At 43.4% G+C, this 13865-nt stretch overlaps 1 protein-coding gene across 1 annotated transcript in view; it reads right to left on the bottom strand.

Annotated features, from left to right (window-relative positions):
- The window catches only part of LOC136643193 (aldehyde oxidase 1-like), a 57312-nt gene that overhangs the window by 23760 nt on the left and 19687 nt on the right, over positions 1-13865 (bottom strand). Inside the window, exons 15-22 of the mRNA XM_066618690.1 lie at positions 11634-11796; positions 11210-11302; positions 9620-9789; positions 7754-7880; positions 6198-6320; positions 5506-5602; positions 2037-2161; positions 776-909 (exon numbers count right to left, since the gene is read on the bottom strand). Coding sequence (XP_066474787.1) covers positions 776-909; positions 2037-2161; positions 5506-5602; positions 6198-6320; positions 7754-7880; positions 9620-9789; positions 11210-11302; positions 11634-11796 — 1032 coding nt within the window. The remainder of the gene's footprint in view (positions 1-775; positions 910-2036; positions 2162-5505; positions 5603-6197; positions 6321-7753; positions 7881-9619; positions 9790-11209; positions 11303-11633; positions 11797-13865) is intronic.

Genomic DNA, 13865 nt, shown 5'->3' with positions numbered 1-13865 from the left:
AGGAAAACTAACTTCATCCTAGCTTTAGACCAGTCTGGTCTGTCTGTTTCTTGTCTTATAAAAGGGGTAAGAACTCAACGTCTAGGTGACTCTGGAGCAAATCTCCATTCGTCTAATACAGTGTTTCCCAAACGTTTTCGTATTGGGACCCTTTTTTTAAAATGACACTGTCTGGAACCACCTAGCTTCACGACATTGAAGAAAGCTGTTTCATCTTACCAGCTTGTACATCATATAGATACTGTGCATGCTAGGCCAGTGGTTCCTAAACATTTTAGCACCGGGGTCCACTTTTAACGACATTCTATCAGGATCCACCTAGTTTTATGAGACTAAAAAAAGGGGGGGTTAACTTTACCAGCCGTTCAAGTCTCAATTTTTATCCTTATGAGGGGTGACTTCTGTTGAGTTCCACATTCATCAGATCAGAACCATTCTGGTGGCCTTGCATTCCCCTTCCCCATAGACTTTCGATATGAGTAGACAAACATGCCTTGGGCTCCTGAGTACATGCACACGTATGGCTCAGTTTTGCTTTCCATAGGGCTCAGTACATTTTCCTTTTTAGCTATCAGCTTGTCAATTTCAGTTTTGCAACCCAATAACAGTCAGGTACCAAACTGCTGGTGAGTTGTGACCCACAGTTGGGAAACACTGGTCTAATATATTTGAATAGCGAATGACTATTTCAGCTGCCTAAGTAATCTATCATTTTTTCTCCAGGTTTTGCTACTACAACAGGCAGTTGTCTGAATAGTGATATATACATACTTACTTGTTGGATGCCACAGCCACAACACATGCCAACAGACCGGTTTTCAGCAGTTTCCCACCAAAAGCTCCTCCTATTCGTTTTACGTGACACATGATCCTATTCTTTGGGATACCTAAACATGAGGCCACCATTTCCTGTAAAAAATTAAAATACACTAAAGCAAATTTTAAAATGGACCAAAAGGTCACATTTGACATAATACACAGATTGTGGAGAGAGGAAGGAACAAGAAATCCTTTTTTTTTTTTTTTAATATCCTTGGACAAATAGGTTTAAAAAAGTCCTGCATGGTATTCCTAATTTTCTTGTAATGATTGGAAATGAGAACAGCCATATTTGGCTTCAGAATGTTTCATCTACGAGATGAATGTTTCATCATTCATCATCATGTTTCATCATCATGTTTCAGAATGTTTCATCGTACTTTTACAGTAATAGTTGTGCAGCCCTTTCCACAAGTGCTGAAACATCTACTGTTGTAGCAATCTTTATAACAACCCTATAAGGTAGGCCAGTGTTGCCATTCACCTGTTATTGCAAGAGGTGATGGGAAATGCATGATGGGGGGAGAAACTGAGGCTGAGAGACAGAGGTTTCCCTTATGGTACATTCATGGCTGGGGAAAGGTTTTAATAGGGGACCTCCTGATTCACAGTTCATTCTCTTGCGGCACAATACTAACCTGTGCTAGTACAGCCAGGCCGCATAGCCTGTGCTGTATCGAATGCAGGTTAGGAGCAGGCTGGAGGTCACCTTGGGGTAAGAGGTGCCTTAAAGACACATTTGTGACTCTTCGAGCCAGCACAGAGAGGCCTGCAACAGCTTAAGCCAGGGTTTGGGATTGGGCTGCCTACCATTGTCCAGATCAGACTTTGCCAGTGGAAAGATATTCCAGAGAGAGGTGAAACTACTGAGAATGTCTTTTTTCATACCACAGATGTTCTTTTTGGGTGCTCCATTTGTTTTTTAAGAGATTACAACATGACAGCAGCCCCCTTCTTGTGTGATGTGGCTGGCATGGGAACTGCTACAATGTGGTTCCTTCCGAGGCTGATGGCAGTAAGATAAGAAGCCCTGAGTCACATGAGAGTAGTCTATTCTACAGCTTCCTTCCAAGCCAATACCCCAGTCTTCAGAACTAATTTAATGTAAGGAGGGGCCCATTAGAGAGGATGAGGCTTCATCAGTATGTTGGATTCATTTAAAACAGAAAAGAATGGTACTGCCACATATACAAAATGCTTTGAAAATAGGCCCCTACCTGCACCATTGCTGGATGCTGGGTTGATACATACATATCCATTTCTTTGTCCTCTCCTTTGGGAACAGCAAGAAAACTCTGAGTTTCCATGTAAAAGTGTTCTTGACCCCCAATATAGATCTCACCTGAGAGTTAGAATATGTACATCAGCATTTCTCAAAGAGGAACTCGGCGTCCTTGATGGTGGGAGCAAGGCAGAACAGAATCTGGAGGCAGTTTGGCAGAACTGCGTTAGTTTCTCCCTCAGATACTGTGGGAGATCCATGTACTGTACTTCTCAATATACTGAGAAGTACAGTGTATGGATGGGCAATGGCAACATGGCAGATGCAGAAGCAGAGAGACCTTGGCAGAATGATATAGCAACAATCTGCTCTGAGAGAGGAAGGTTCAATCCTAGTCTGGGGACTGAGAGGTTCAGTAGCTGTGGAATCATTCTGTTTATAGCATAATCCTTATTCAGACACAGACTACTGGACAAACGGGGAATCCAACTGTATACAGCCAGGCAGAGCAGGAATGGCAGGCAAAATGGCAAGTAAAAGGCAAAGACGAGTCAAAAAAAATGAGAGAAGGCACACGAAGGCAAAGCTGATTCCCAACAGCCAGTCCTTCTACAAGGCTGAACTAGATATGCTGTTCATCATGCCATTTGGCCCTGCATGTTTTCATTTATTCATTACATAAGAACATAAGAACAGCCCCACTGGATCAGGCCATAGGCCCATCTAGTCCAGCTTCCTGTATCTCACAGCAGCCCACGAAATGCCCCAGGGAGCACAACAGATAACAAGAGACCTCATCCCGGTGCCCTCCCTTGCATCTGGCATTCTGACATAGCCCATTTCTAAAATCAGGAGGTTGCACATACACATCATGGCTTGTAACCTGTAATGGATTTTTCCTCCATTTACTGCCCTCTTCTCAAGGGAAGAGAAGGGTGGAGTCTGGGGCCCTGGCTTCCTCGCCCTGCTGCTGAACTCGCCCAGATGCCAAACTCGCGGTGCCTTACCTGGCACTTTGTTCCCAGAGGCACATGGTGTCCCAGAGGCCACGCGTGCTTCTGCATTTCTTATATCCAAAGGAGCTCAGAGTGACATGTGTGATTATTCCCATCATTTAATCCTCACAACAGCCTTGTGAGGTAAGCTGACAGGGTGTGCCAAAGAAGTAGCTCAAGGGGTACTTCTAAGCTGCATGGGAATTTGAACATGAATCTCTCTAGTCCTAGTCCAACACACTAACCACTAGACATACAGGCTCTTTTTCTTTGTTAAATAGCAGTTAGCATGGGGGGCAGGTTAGATTAGGTGTGGAGAGGAGATTTAACCATCCCCCCCCCCATGGCTACCATTCATTGTGGAATGGAACCTCCTAGTGGTAAAAGTGGGAGCTTCCCTCTCTGACTGAACCGCAGCCACAGCAGTCCTAATTCATATTGTGACCAAGGCAAAAATAAAGGGTTTAACCTACTCACTATGGTCCCCATCCCGGCCAGCTCTTCTCCCACAGCTGCTATTTAACAAAGAAAAAATAATCATGAATGGTCAAACAATGTGATTAACACTGCCTAATTTGGATTTCAGAAATCAGATTCTGTAATAAATATCACCACACTAACCTGTACTGGCGGGACCAGACACCACCGTTCAAGCACCCTTAAATGTTAATTTCTGCACTCATACCAAGCCTAACTCTTCCAAGTTAGAAACTACATCAGCAGAAGGATAGAAGATGCTTTCCTGGGGCATTTGGTGGGCCGCTGTGAGATACAGGAAGCTGGACTAGATGGGCCTATGGCCTGATCCAGTGGGGCTGTTCTTATGGGCCATTAATAATAATAATAATAATAATAATAATAATAATAATAATAATAATAATAATAATAATAATAATAATAAATATCTTGATGACCACTTGTATATAAAAAGAAAAAAAATCTCTTCGAGAGCATTTGAGGAAGATAACCACATTATGGATGCGGGAGAACCCGTGGACATTATATATCTGGACTTTCAGAAGGCGTTTGACACGGTCCCTCACCAAAGGCTACTGAAAAAACTCCACAGTCAGGGAATTAGAGGACAGGTCCTCTCGTGGATTAAGAACTGGTTGGAGGCCAGGAAGCAGAGAGTGGGTGTCAATGGGCAATTTTCACAATGGAGAGAGGTGAAAAGCGGTGTGCCCCAAGGATCTGTCCTGGGACCGGTGCTTTTCAACCTCTTCATAAATGACCTGGAGACAGGGTTGAGCAGTGAAGTGGCTAAGTTTGCAGACGACACCAAACTTTTCCGAGTGGTAAAGACCAGAAGTGAATGTGAGGAGCTCCAGAAGGATCTCTCCAGACTGGCAGAATGGGCAGCAAAATGGCAGATGCGCTTCAATGTCAGTAAGTGTAAAGTCATGCACATTGGGGCAAAAAATCAAAACTTTAGATATAGGCTGATGGGTTCTGAGCTGTCTGTGACAGATCAGGAGAGAGATCTTGGGGTGGTGGTGGACAGGTCGATGAAAGTGTCGACCCAATGTGCGGCGGCAGTGAAGAAGGCCAATTCTATGCTTGGGATCATTAGGAAAGGTATTGAGAACAAAACGGTTAGTATTATAATGCCGTTGTACAAATCTATGGTAAGGCCACACCTGGAGTATTGTGTCCAGTTCTGGTCGCCGCATCTCAAAAAAGACATAGTGGAAATGGAAAAGGTGCAAAAGAGAGCGACTAAGATGATTACGGGGCTGGGCACCTTCCTTATGAGGAAAGGCTACGGCGTTTGGGCCTCTTCAGCCTAGAAAAGAGACGCTTGAGGGGGGACATGATTGAGACATACAAAATTATGCAGGGGATGGACAGAGTGGATAGGGAGATGCTCTTTACACTCTCACATAATACCAGAACCAGGGGACATCCACTCAAATTGAGTGTTGGGCGGGTTAGGACAGACAAAAGAAAATATTTCTTTACTCAGCGCGTGGTTGGTCTGTGGAACTCCTTGCCACAGGATGTGGTGCTGGTGTCTAGCCTAGACGCCTTTAAAAGGGGATTGGACGAGTTTCTGGAGGAAAAATCCATTACGGGGTACAAGCCATGATGTGTATGCACAACCTCCTGATTTTAGGAATGGGTTAAGTCAGAATGCCAGATGTAGGGGAGAGCACCAGGATGAGGTCTCTTGTTATCTGGTGTGCTCCCTGGGGCATTTGGTGGGCGGCTGTGAGATACAGGAAGCTGGACTAGATGGGCCTATGGCCTGATCCAGTGGGGCTGTTCTTATGTTCTTATGTTCTTATTAGAGAATAATTCAAATCTGACAGCTGTTTTTCACATTAATCATATTTACAAGTTCAGAGGCAAAGTGTTCTCAGTGTAAGAGTGTACTGTGCGGTCAGAATGCCCTGGGAAGCAGAGCATGACTGGCAGGGTGTACAAAACCTCACAGTAAGATTTTAAAACCAACAGGTTGAAGTTTACCTTCAAGAATGTGGTCAACAGTTTTAAATGCTTCCTCCACATTTCCATACTGCAGTTTTCGACAAGGTTCAAAGAATGAATTGTGCTCTATTGCCTCCTGCAGCAAGAAAAGATACATGCAACTTGTTTATCAGTGCATTCTCTTCCTCAAAACTGAGCTCAATACACTCGAGGAACCACTGGGGGAATAGGGGCACAGGATACTGGTGCACATGAGTGCCACTGGAAACCACCTCTTCTTGCCCTGTTCTGCCTCCCGCACACCCTGACACTCCCCCCAGCCCTCCCCCTGCCCATCCCTACTGACAACTTGCAGACGCCCAGACAGTGACCTCTCCAACAGCCATGCACACAGCCACCAGCACTGCACTGGTGGCCTTGTTGCGCTCACCAGTGGAACATCACTTCTGCTGGCACTCTCTCACTTCTGCCAGTGGAATGCGCATCCCACTGGTGGAATAAGAGGATAGGACTGGGCTATCAATAGCATAAAATCCATATAAGTTGGTTTAATAAAACATGAAACAATTTAATTTAATTTAATTAAGAATTGGGATGTCCACAACACCTGACTTGACTAGCTTTAAAAGTAAGCGCAAGCAGCTCTCACAGAGTAAGAAGATAACAATAAATTACAGTTACACTGCAGTAGACAAACAAAAGCAGCAAGGAAGAACAGGCTGTTTTTTTACCTCTATAGTTAGGATCACAGGCTCCTGCGGCTCATATTCTATCTTCACTTTTGCAATTGCTCGTTTAGCATGAACATCTGAATCTGCAACCACGGCGCAGACAATCTGACCCACACAAATAACCTGAAAAAAACAGAAAAGAGCAGTTTAACATAAGAACATAAGAACATAAGAACATAAGAACAGCCCCACTGGATCAGGCCATAGGCCCATCTAGTCCAGCTTCCTGTATCTCACAGCGGCCCACCAAATGCCCCAGGGAGCACACCAGATAACAAGAGACCTCATCCTGGTGCTCTCCCCTACATCTGGCAGTTTAATTTTTGTACTTAATTTTAGTTACTTGATGAACTAGGACCTTATACAAATACAAAATACTACAAACATTTTGCTAATGGAACAGGCCTTGTGGTTACCCAATTAGGCTAGTTTTAAAAAAAACCAAAAACTTTCACAAGACTCACAAGTCCCCCCAATAGGGCTGTCTCTGTGGTTCTACTCTGCCCTTTTTTCTTCTTCACAAGGGCCCCCTAGGATTGGAGACACTCCACTTTATCACAAGGCCCTTGCAAAAAAGAAAGGAGGGTGGAGATGAACTTCAGTGGGAGCAGTCAGGTAAGCAAGGAAGAGGACTGGGGGGTTAGCTTAACAAACTCTTCATTCATTTATTCATTTAACTGGCATCCCCACCTCCCTGGGCAAGCATGCAAAGATTCTGGTTAATCAAGTTTGCTGCTAAACCAAGTGCTGTATAACAAAACTTTTACTGTTGTATGATGTTTTTATGGTGCATCCACACCAGCACAAATCTGCATGTTAATTCACTATCAGCTCCCTGCTGAGGCACAGCTGATTTGTATGCTCAATGTAGCAGGCTGAAAGACTGTTGGCTGCACAGTGGTAGGAAGACCAAACTGTGAGAACTACATAAATTACTGGTGCGATTCCCATCACAGCCACTGTTTATGAAGCAGCAAAATCTGCTTTACTTGTTTGACTCTCTGCTTTCATTAGCCATGATGGGCTGTACCATTTCAGCCTGCATAAGGTTGATAAATCTTTTAATCCTATGAAACATGAAACAACTCTTCTGTAGACAGAAAGACTAGCATGCTAGGGAGAAGCAGAAGGGAAGGGGAAATGGTTGGAGGAAGTTTTATGTTCATGGGAGATCATTCAAACATGCCACCAGATCTGTTGTCTGCAGTGGTGCAGTTTAGTACATAACATGATCACATTCTCTCATTCAGTGTTGTTTTGGGTGCTTCAACAAGTAATCACCCCAAAATGGAGACAAATTTAAAAAACTTCTCTACAGCATGGTTTCTACTGCTATCCCCAGAAAGGCAAAAAAGGTAGGTGAGAGAAGGGAAATGGTCTGTAATAAAAAGGAACATCAACCAACACCTAAATATTTAAAAAAGAAAAAAGAAAAAGAAAAACCAAAGCCTAGCATGAATGCATATGATATAGAATGAAGTAAATTCCTGTTTAGAGTAACACAATAAATAGATACGTTAAAAGGAAACCATTACCAATCATCAGGCATGGCTTACCTTTTCTCTGGCAAATACAAGTTCTGGGTCCTCATAGTTATAGAATTCATTAGCAGCTGGAACATCCTGAACAGAGATGATGTCAACTACACCAGGCATCATGAGTGCTTCTGAAGTATCAATTGATCTGAGGGAACAAAGCAGTTAATCATCATGAGGGCAAAAATTATGAAAGGCATGTGAAGTGTGTAGAAGAGTCATCACTTTGATTTTTACAGGTTGCTAGGGCAACACTGAGGTCAGAAGAAAAGGAGGCATATGGTAGAATGAAGGTGGGCTGGGCAAAGAGGACTGGGCAAGGTGGTGGATGAAGGTGCTAGGATGTGGACCTGGAACTAATGGGTTAATCTCATCTCCTACTTGCACCAAAGCACATGTTCTGCTGGCATGGGCTGCCACAAATGTGGCGTAAAACACATTGTGGCAGCGCACCAGTTCATAGTATCGGCAGGAAGGCCTGTGCCATCCCATGATTGCCTGTGCAAAGGAGTGATGGGTACTGAACAGGTAAGCCAGTGCAGTATGAAGAATGGGTGGAGGGAGGGTGGGGAGCAGATTGAGCCCAGGAGGGGTAGAATTGGTGGCAGCGACACATGCCATATCCTATCCCCTTCCTGAGCCCAATCCACCAATACAGGGCAATGTGGACTTGTGCTGGCTATTTAGCAGGTGCAGATCCAAGTTGTCCCATCGTACCTGCTCTGGCTTTCCCCAGGGCAAGCGGATGAATACCCCCTTACCTCACAGAGACCTCCAGCATGCAAAAATCCCCACAGGATGCAAAACAAGCACACTGGCACCACTCAATCAGTGCAGGGTAACTTGCATAGGATTGAGCTGTAAATGAAGGATGGCTAAGGGAACTATAGCAGTTGATAACTTTCTTACAAATGTATAGCAAATAAACTAGTAAATGCCACATTGGGCAACCCTTAGGCATGCAGTGAACTGTTTCTTGCTTGTCCTGGTTGTTAGCCCAGATTTGCAAGAAGTTGAGCTAAAATGATAATGATTGGTCTGCTGGGATTACTTACCGTGAATTAAGCACACTTCAGTGTACCCTAGCAAATCATTCTAAAGGAGGAGTGCTAGGCTATGATTTGTATTTGTGATCAAACTCAGCTTCAACTTCCTCAAACCTCCTCCATCACAAGAGGCAAAGAAATCCACTATGTGTCATAGGGATATCCTTTACCTATTTTATACCACTTTAAATGTCATAGTTTCCCTTGAAGAATTATATTTGAGGGAGGGTGCTGAGAATATTCTGTTAGAGATTCTTGGCCCACTTTACACATCTACAGTCCTGACAGTTCTCTGGAAAGAGGGAATGATAGGTACACCAATTTAAATATTGAGTGTAAATATGCCTTGAACAAACAAGATGGTTCATCTCACCCCAGAAGCAATCAAGGCTTCTGTGGTTACTGTGGAAATTCAGGGCAGATTCTGATGAAATATTTTATACTCAAGTGCAGGAACTTGAACATCCCCTTCATAACGTATTTGTACTCTTCATAACTAATGGAGGTTGGGTATGTGATTACAAATAGCCATACAAAATACTCATATATGCACTGAATGCCCATTATAAAGCATCTGAGTACATAATATTTCAATCCATAGGGAAATGAAACGAGAGGAGAAAATTCTTACAAGGTGTTACTCAGAGGCAATCCTGAGGGCTCGCTGTTTGAATGGAAGGCTATCAGCCTGGAATGCTGAGTTACATATTGCACACCATAGTCACCTGATAACCCTGTATTATTCCTCTAATTAAGTTCTACTTAACTACTGCTCTCAAACACAAAGGGCAGGTGTTTTAAGCAACCTAGAAAAAAGAGCTTGCTATATAGTGGCACATACACAATCTTTGCATGAGCTTTTGCACTGGTTACTAGAGCCAAGAAGAGTTCTCCATCCACAACGTGAATATCATCACAATAAATGGCTTCTCCTGTGGCATGTTTAATACCAGCCTGATGCATGATTGGACGTCCTACTGGATCTTGAGCAAGTTGCCCTGGCTCCACATCCTTTTCAGTTGAGGGTAACACAAAGAACAAAACAAAGACAAAGATATCCCTTTGTTTTAATCCATTTTTAAAAAATGCATCCTTCTTGGTTTATAGCTACAAAAAAAATGGCAGTCATTTTTATATAAACGGTGTCTTAAGATGTAAGAAAGATCATTCATCACTTATTAGTGTGTCTTTTTGTTTCAATATTAGAGATAAGAACACAGACGCTACTAAACCCCAGGCCCACAATATTGTTCAAATATATCATGTGGCAACCTTGTTGAAGTTAATCAAGTCTGTGTGCTGACAGGGACATCACTCTTGAAGTTCCATCATAGAACAAATATAATGAAAAAAAATTGATGGATCCCTTCAATCTCCCACACAGAACTACCCATGCTCCAGGCATAGGTATGTAACTACAGATACTTGAAAACTAAGTGCAGAAAGAGTTATGGGAAAAGGAAGGAGACACTCTCCCCTCCCCCAAATACCCCTGTGCTCGCTTGTGCAAAGCCAGTCATGCAGAATGCACAGCCCATACAAGTGTTGCAATGGCCCTTGCCAGTTTCACTGAACATGTAATCAGAGGGGCTGCAGCATCTTATGTACTGCAGGGCTGAGGTATAAAGGTAAAACTATTTCCATACAAATTGTTTGGATGTGATTTTAGGGACAGTTTAGGGATTTGGTCTCTTTAGTGATTTGGTGATTTTAGGGATGTGGTCTCTTCTCTGAAAGGAGCTACAGGGAAAGCCGGGCTGCATCAATGCAAGCTCCACAGATGCTTTTAGTCCCTGGTGCAAGGACCTAGCAAGGTCCTACCAAGACTTCGCAAGGACTTTCAGTACGGCTCATTCCAGGGTTGGACAGACTTATAGAAAACTTTGGTAAGTATTCTCTCAAATGTCTGCTCTGCAATCAGCTCATCACTGAATTCAACGTGTGTGTTTTTTTTTTAGTTTTCTCAGTGTTTCACCATATACCAGGGAAACATTGAAATTAGTTTCCAATTTTGTTGTTTCCCAGTAATAACCAACACTTCTTTCTGAACAACACTGATATAAACAACAATTCTCTGGATCTTCCTGCTCCTGAATATGTGTAATGGTTTGCATTATAACAGTATCATTTCTCATTTTACACACCAACAAAGAGCTTACCAACCTATCCAGGTTGAGTAGCCTAAGTTAATCCATTTCTGCCCAGCCCACAAGTGTACACATTTGATCCCTGTTATGTACGTATATACATTGTTGAGCAGAAATGGCTTAAGATAATTAAGTAGATCATATCTTAAGCAAAATAGGATTTTCAGACCATAACAACTTAAAAATTGGGGGAAATCAAAGCTTGGTCTCACAGAACTCTCTCAAATGACAGTTTTCAGGGAACGCCTTTTAGGCAGTAGGGCAGTAATAAAGATGCTACTGACCTGGTACTTCTGTGTACTGTTGGGTATTCTGGTATGGAAATGTTGCAAGGCACTTGCATAATTCTCTGGAATGTCTGGATATCTACTGGGATCCTGAAAGAAGGCATTTCAGTTACTGTTTTTGTTTAATGGATTTAATTAAAACACAGCTGGATAGTAAAAAACCCCCACACATAATTAAATATAACCTGCCAAAGTTCTACAACGCTCTTGGAGCTTCTGACATGGAGGAAGTATCCCCTCAAATCTTTTTGATGCTGTTGGCCTTGTATTGTAAACTTGCATACTTTTTTACTGATAAACACTGCTCCAATAAGAGCTAGCATCTTTGCCATTGGATCATTTATGTTTTACATTTTAAACAAACCTAACACCATACCAAATAAGGCAGTAACAGTTTAATCCATTAAAAAAAAAAACTTACCATCTTCTTCAATGATTGCAGCACTTCCAGGTAGAACCTGAAGATGAAACTAACAATGAGAGTTCTTCTGTACTCCACTTTACTACCTGGAGATGAATTTAGGAGAACAAGTTCTTTGAGTACTGCTCTACAGGCATCATCCAGCATCTGTTCATCCCAAGGTCTGGAAAATATAATAATAAACATACTCATTAGACAAGATCACCATTAGAACCAGGGGACATCCACTAAAATTGAGTGTTGGGAGGGTTAGGACAGACAAAAGAAAATATTTCTTTACTCAGCGTGTGGTCGGTCTGCGGAACTCCTTGCCGCAGGATGTGTTGATGGCATCTGGCCTGGATGCCTTTAAAAGGGGATTGGACAAGTTTCTGGAGGAAAAATCCATTATGGGTTTCAAGCCATGATGTGTATGTGCAACCTCCTGATTTTAGAAATGGGCTATGTCAGATGCAAGGGAGGGCACCAGGATGCAGGTCTCTTGTTATCTGGTGTGCTCCCTGGGGCATTTGGTGGGCCGCTGTGAGATACAGGAAGCTGGACTAAATGGGCCTATGGCCTGATCCAGTGGGGCTGTTCTTATGTTAGTCTGTTAAGGAGTAACTTACTATTGAGTTCTTATATGAGCATGATCAATTAATACTTGTAGTTTTGATCTTGGGAGTTGGACTCAAACAGGTTTTTTTCAGGCTGCAATCCTATACACAATTTCCTAGGATAGGTCCCATGGAAAACAATGGAATTTGCTTATGACTAGACATGGCAAAGAGGCACCTTTTAAAGTGGTGACCTCTTATCCTGAGCAAGGGAAGAGCAACTGTCTACCCCAGCATAGTGCCTTTTCCAGTGGCTGCCGCTGGTGTCACTTCTGTGCTTTTTTTATTGTGAGCCCTTTGAGAACTATTTGATTTATTTTACTATGTAAACCACTTTGTGAACAACTCTTGTTGAAAAGCGGTATATAAATATCCACAATAATAATAATAATAATAATAATAATAATAATAATAATAATAATAATAATAATACATAGACTTCCGCTATTAGTGAGTCTAGGATGTTTGATTTTTAAACCGATAAAAACATTCATACTGCAGCAAACATCACAGAGGCAAAGATATTTCATCTTACAGTTCGGTCTGATGTTTTTGGGATGCTCAGTATTTCAAGCCTTCCACTTTTCTTAGGGCCCATTCCTATTGGGGCCTAAAGGTGGTGGATCTTGCAGTGTACTACTGCAAGTCTCAGGCTGATGGCATGAACACCGCCCTGTCATTCAGCGGGCCACAGGGCAGAAGTCTAGAGTCCACCCATGGGCGGCAGCAGTCATGATCAGGCTGGGATGTTGTCTAGGCCAGGGGCAGAGAGGGAGGATTTCAGCAGCAGCCATGCAAATCCTATCCCACCTTCCCTACTAAAGAGCAGGAAGCCAGTTAAAAAGGTTTTTCTTACTTACACAGGTTTTTTTACTTGCCTCCTGTGGGCTGTCTGGTGTCTTCCCCAACCCTCATAGCATATAACATGTGCTCTGTCAGTGGTGCTGCATAATCTGACCTGGCAGGGGACAGGATTAGGCAAGGGCTTCTCAAACTGGGGTGTCACGAGGCCCCAGCCTGAGGGCTCTGGACTTTGCCCCCTTAAAGTGTGGAGGCAGGGGGAAGACAGCAACGTTTTCCCCAGGATTGCGTTGCTAAGGGGGTGCAGGAAGCCCTGCGCAAACATCTGCAGGGCTCCCTGTGTCTTAGAAAGTGAAAGCAGAGCAATCACGCTCCACTTCCGGTTTGCGATTGCAAACCAGAAGTGGAGCATAATCGCTCCGCTTTCACTGTCTGAAGGCTGGGGAGACCTGTGGAGGGTCACACAGAGCTCCCTGCACTCCTGGAAAGCTGCTGCAGCAACTGCTAATTGCATGCCTGTCCTTGCATCCCCTTAGCAATGTGATCCTGGGGATTGCATTGCTGCCTTCCCCCCGCCCCCTCAAGGAATTACTTGCAGTCCTCAAACTCCCTGCAAGTTTGAGAACTGCCGGATTAGGCTCTTAATATTTCTTTGTTGTTAAATAATTGGCTCCAATTTTATCCATTAAATAGTACTCATCCTCCCCATTCTCTATTATGTGCAGTGCCAGCCTCAGATTGCTGAGGGCTCTGAGGCAAAGACAGCAGGCTCCCACAGTAACCTTCTATCCATACCTAATACTGCAGGGGTCTCCAAACCCCGGCCCGGGGGCCA

The sequence above is a fragment of the Tiliqua scincoides genome, chromosome 1, assembly GCF_035046505.1.
Source record: "Tiliqua scincoides isolate rTilSci1 chromosome 1, rTilSci1.hap2, whole genome shotgun sequence".
NCBI classification, from domain to species: Eukaryota; Metazoa; Chordata; class Lepidosauria; order Squamata; family Scincidae; genus Tiliqua; species Tiliqua scincoides.
Note: the sequence above shows the minus strand (reverse complement) of the source record. Positions and strands in the feature narration are given on the sequence as shown.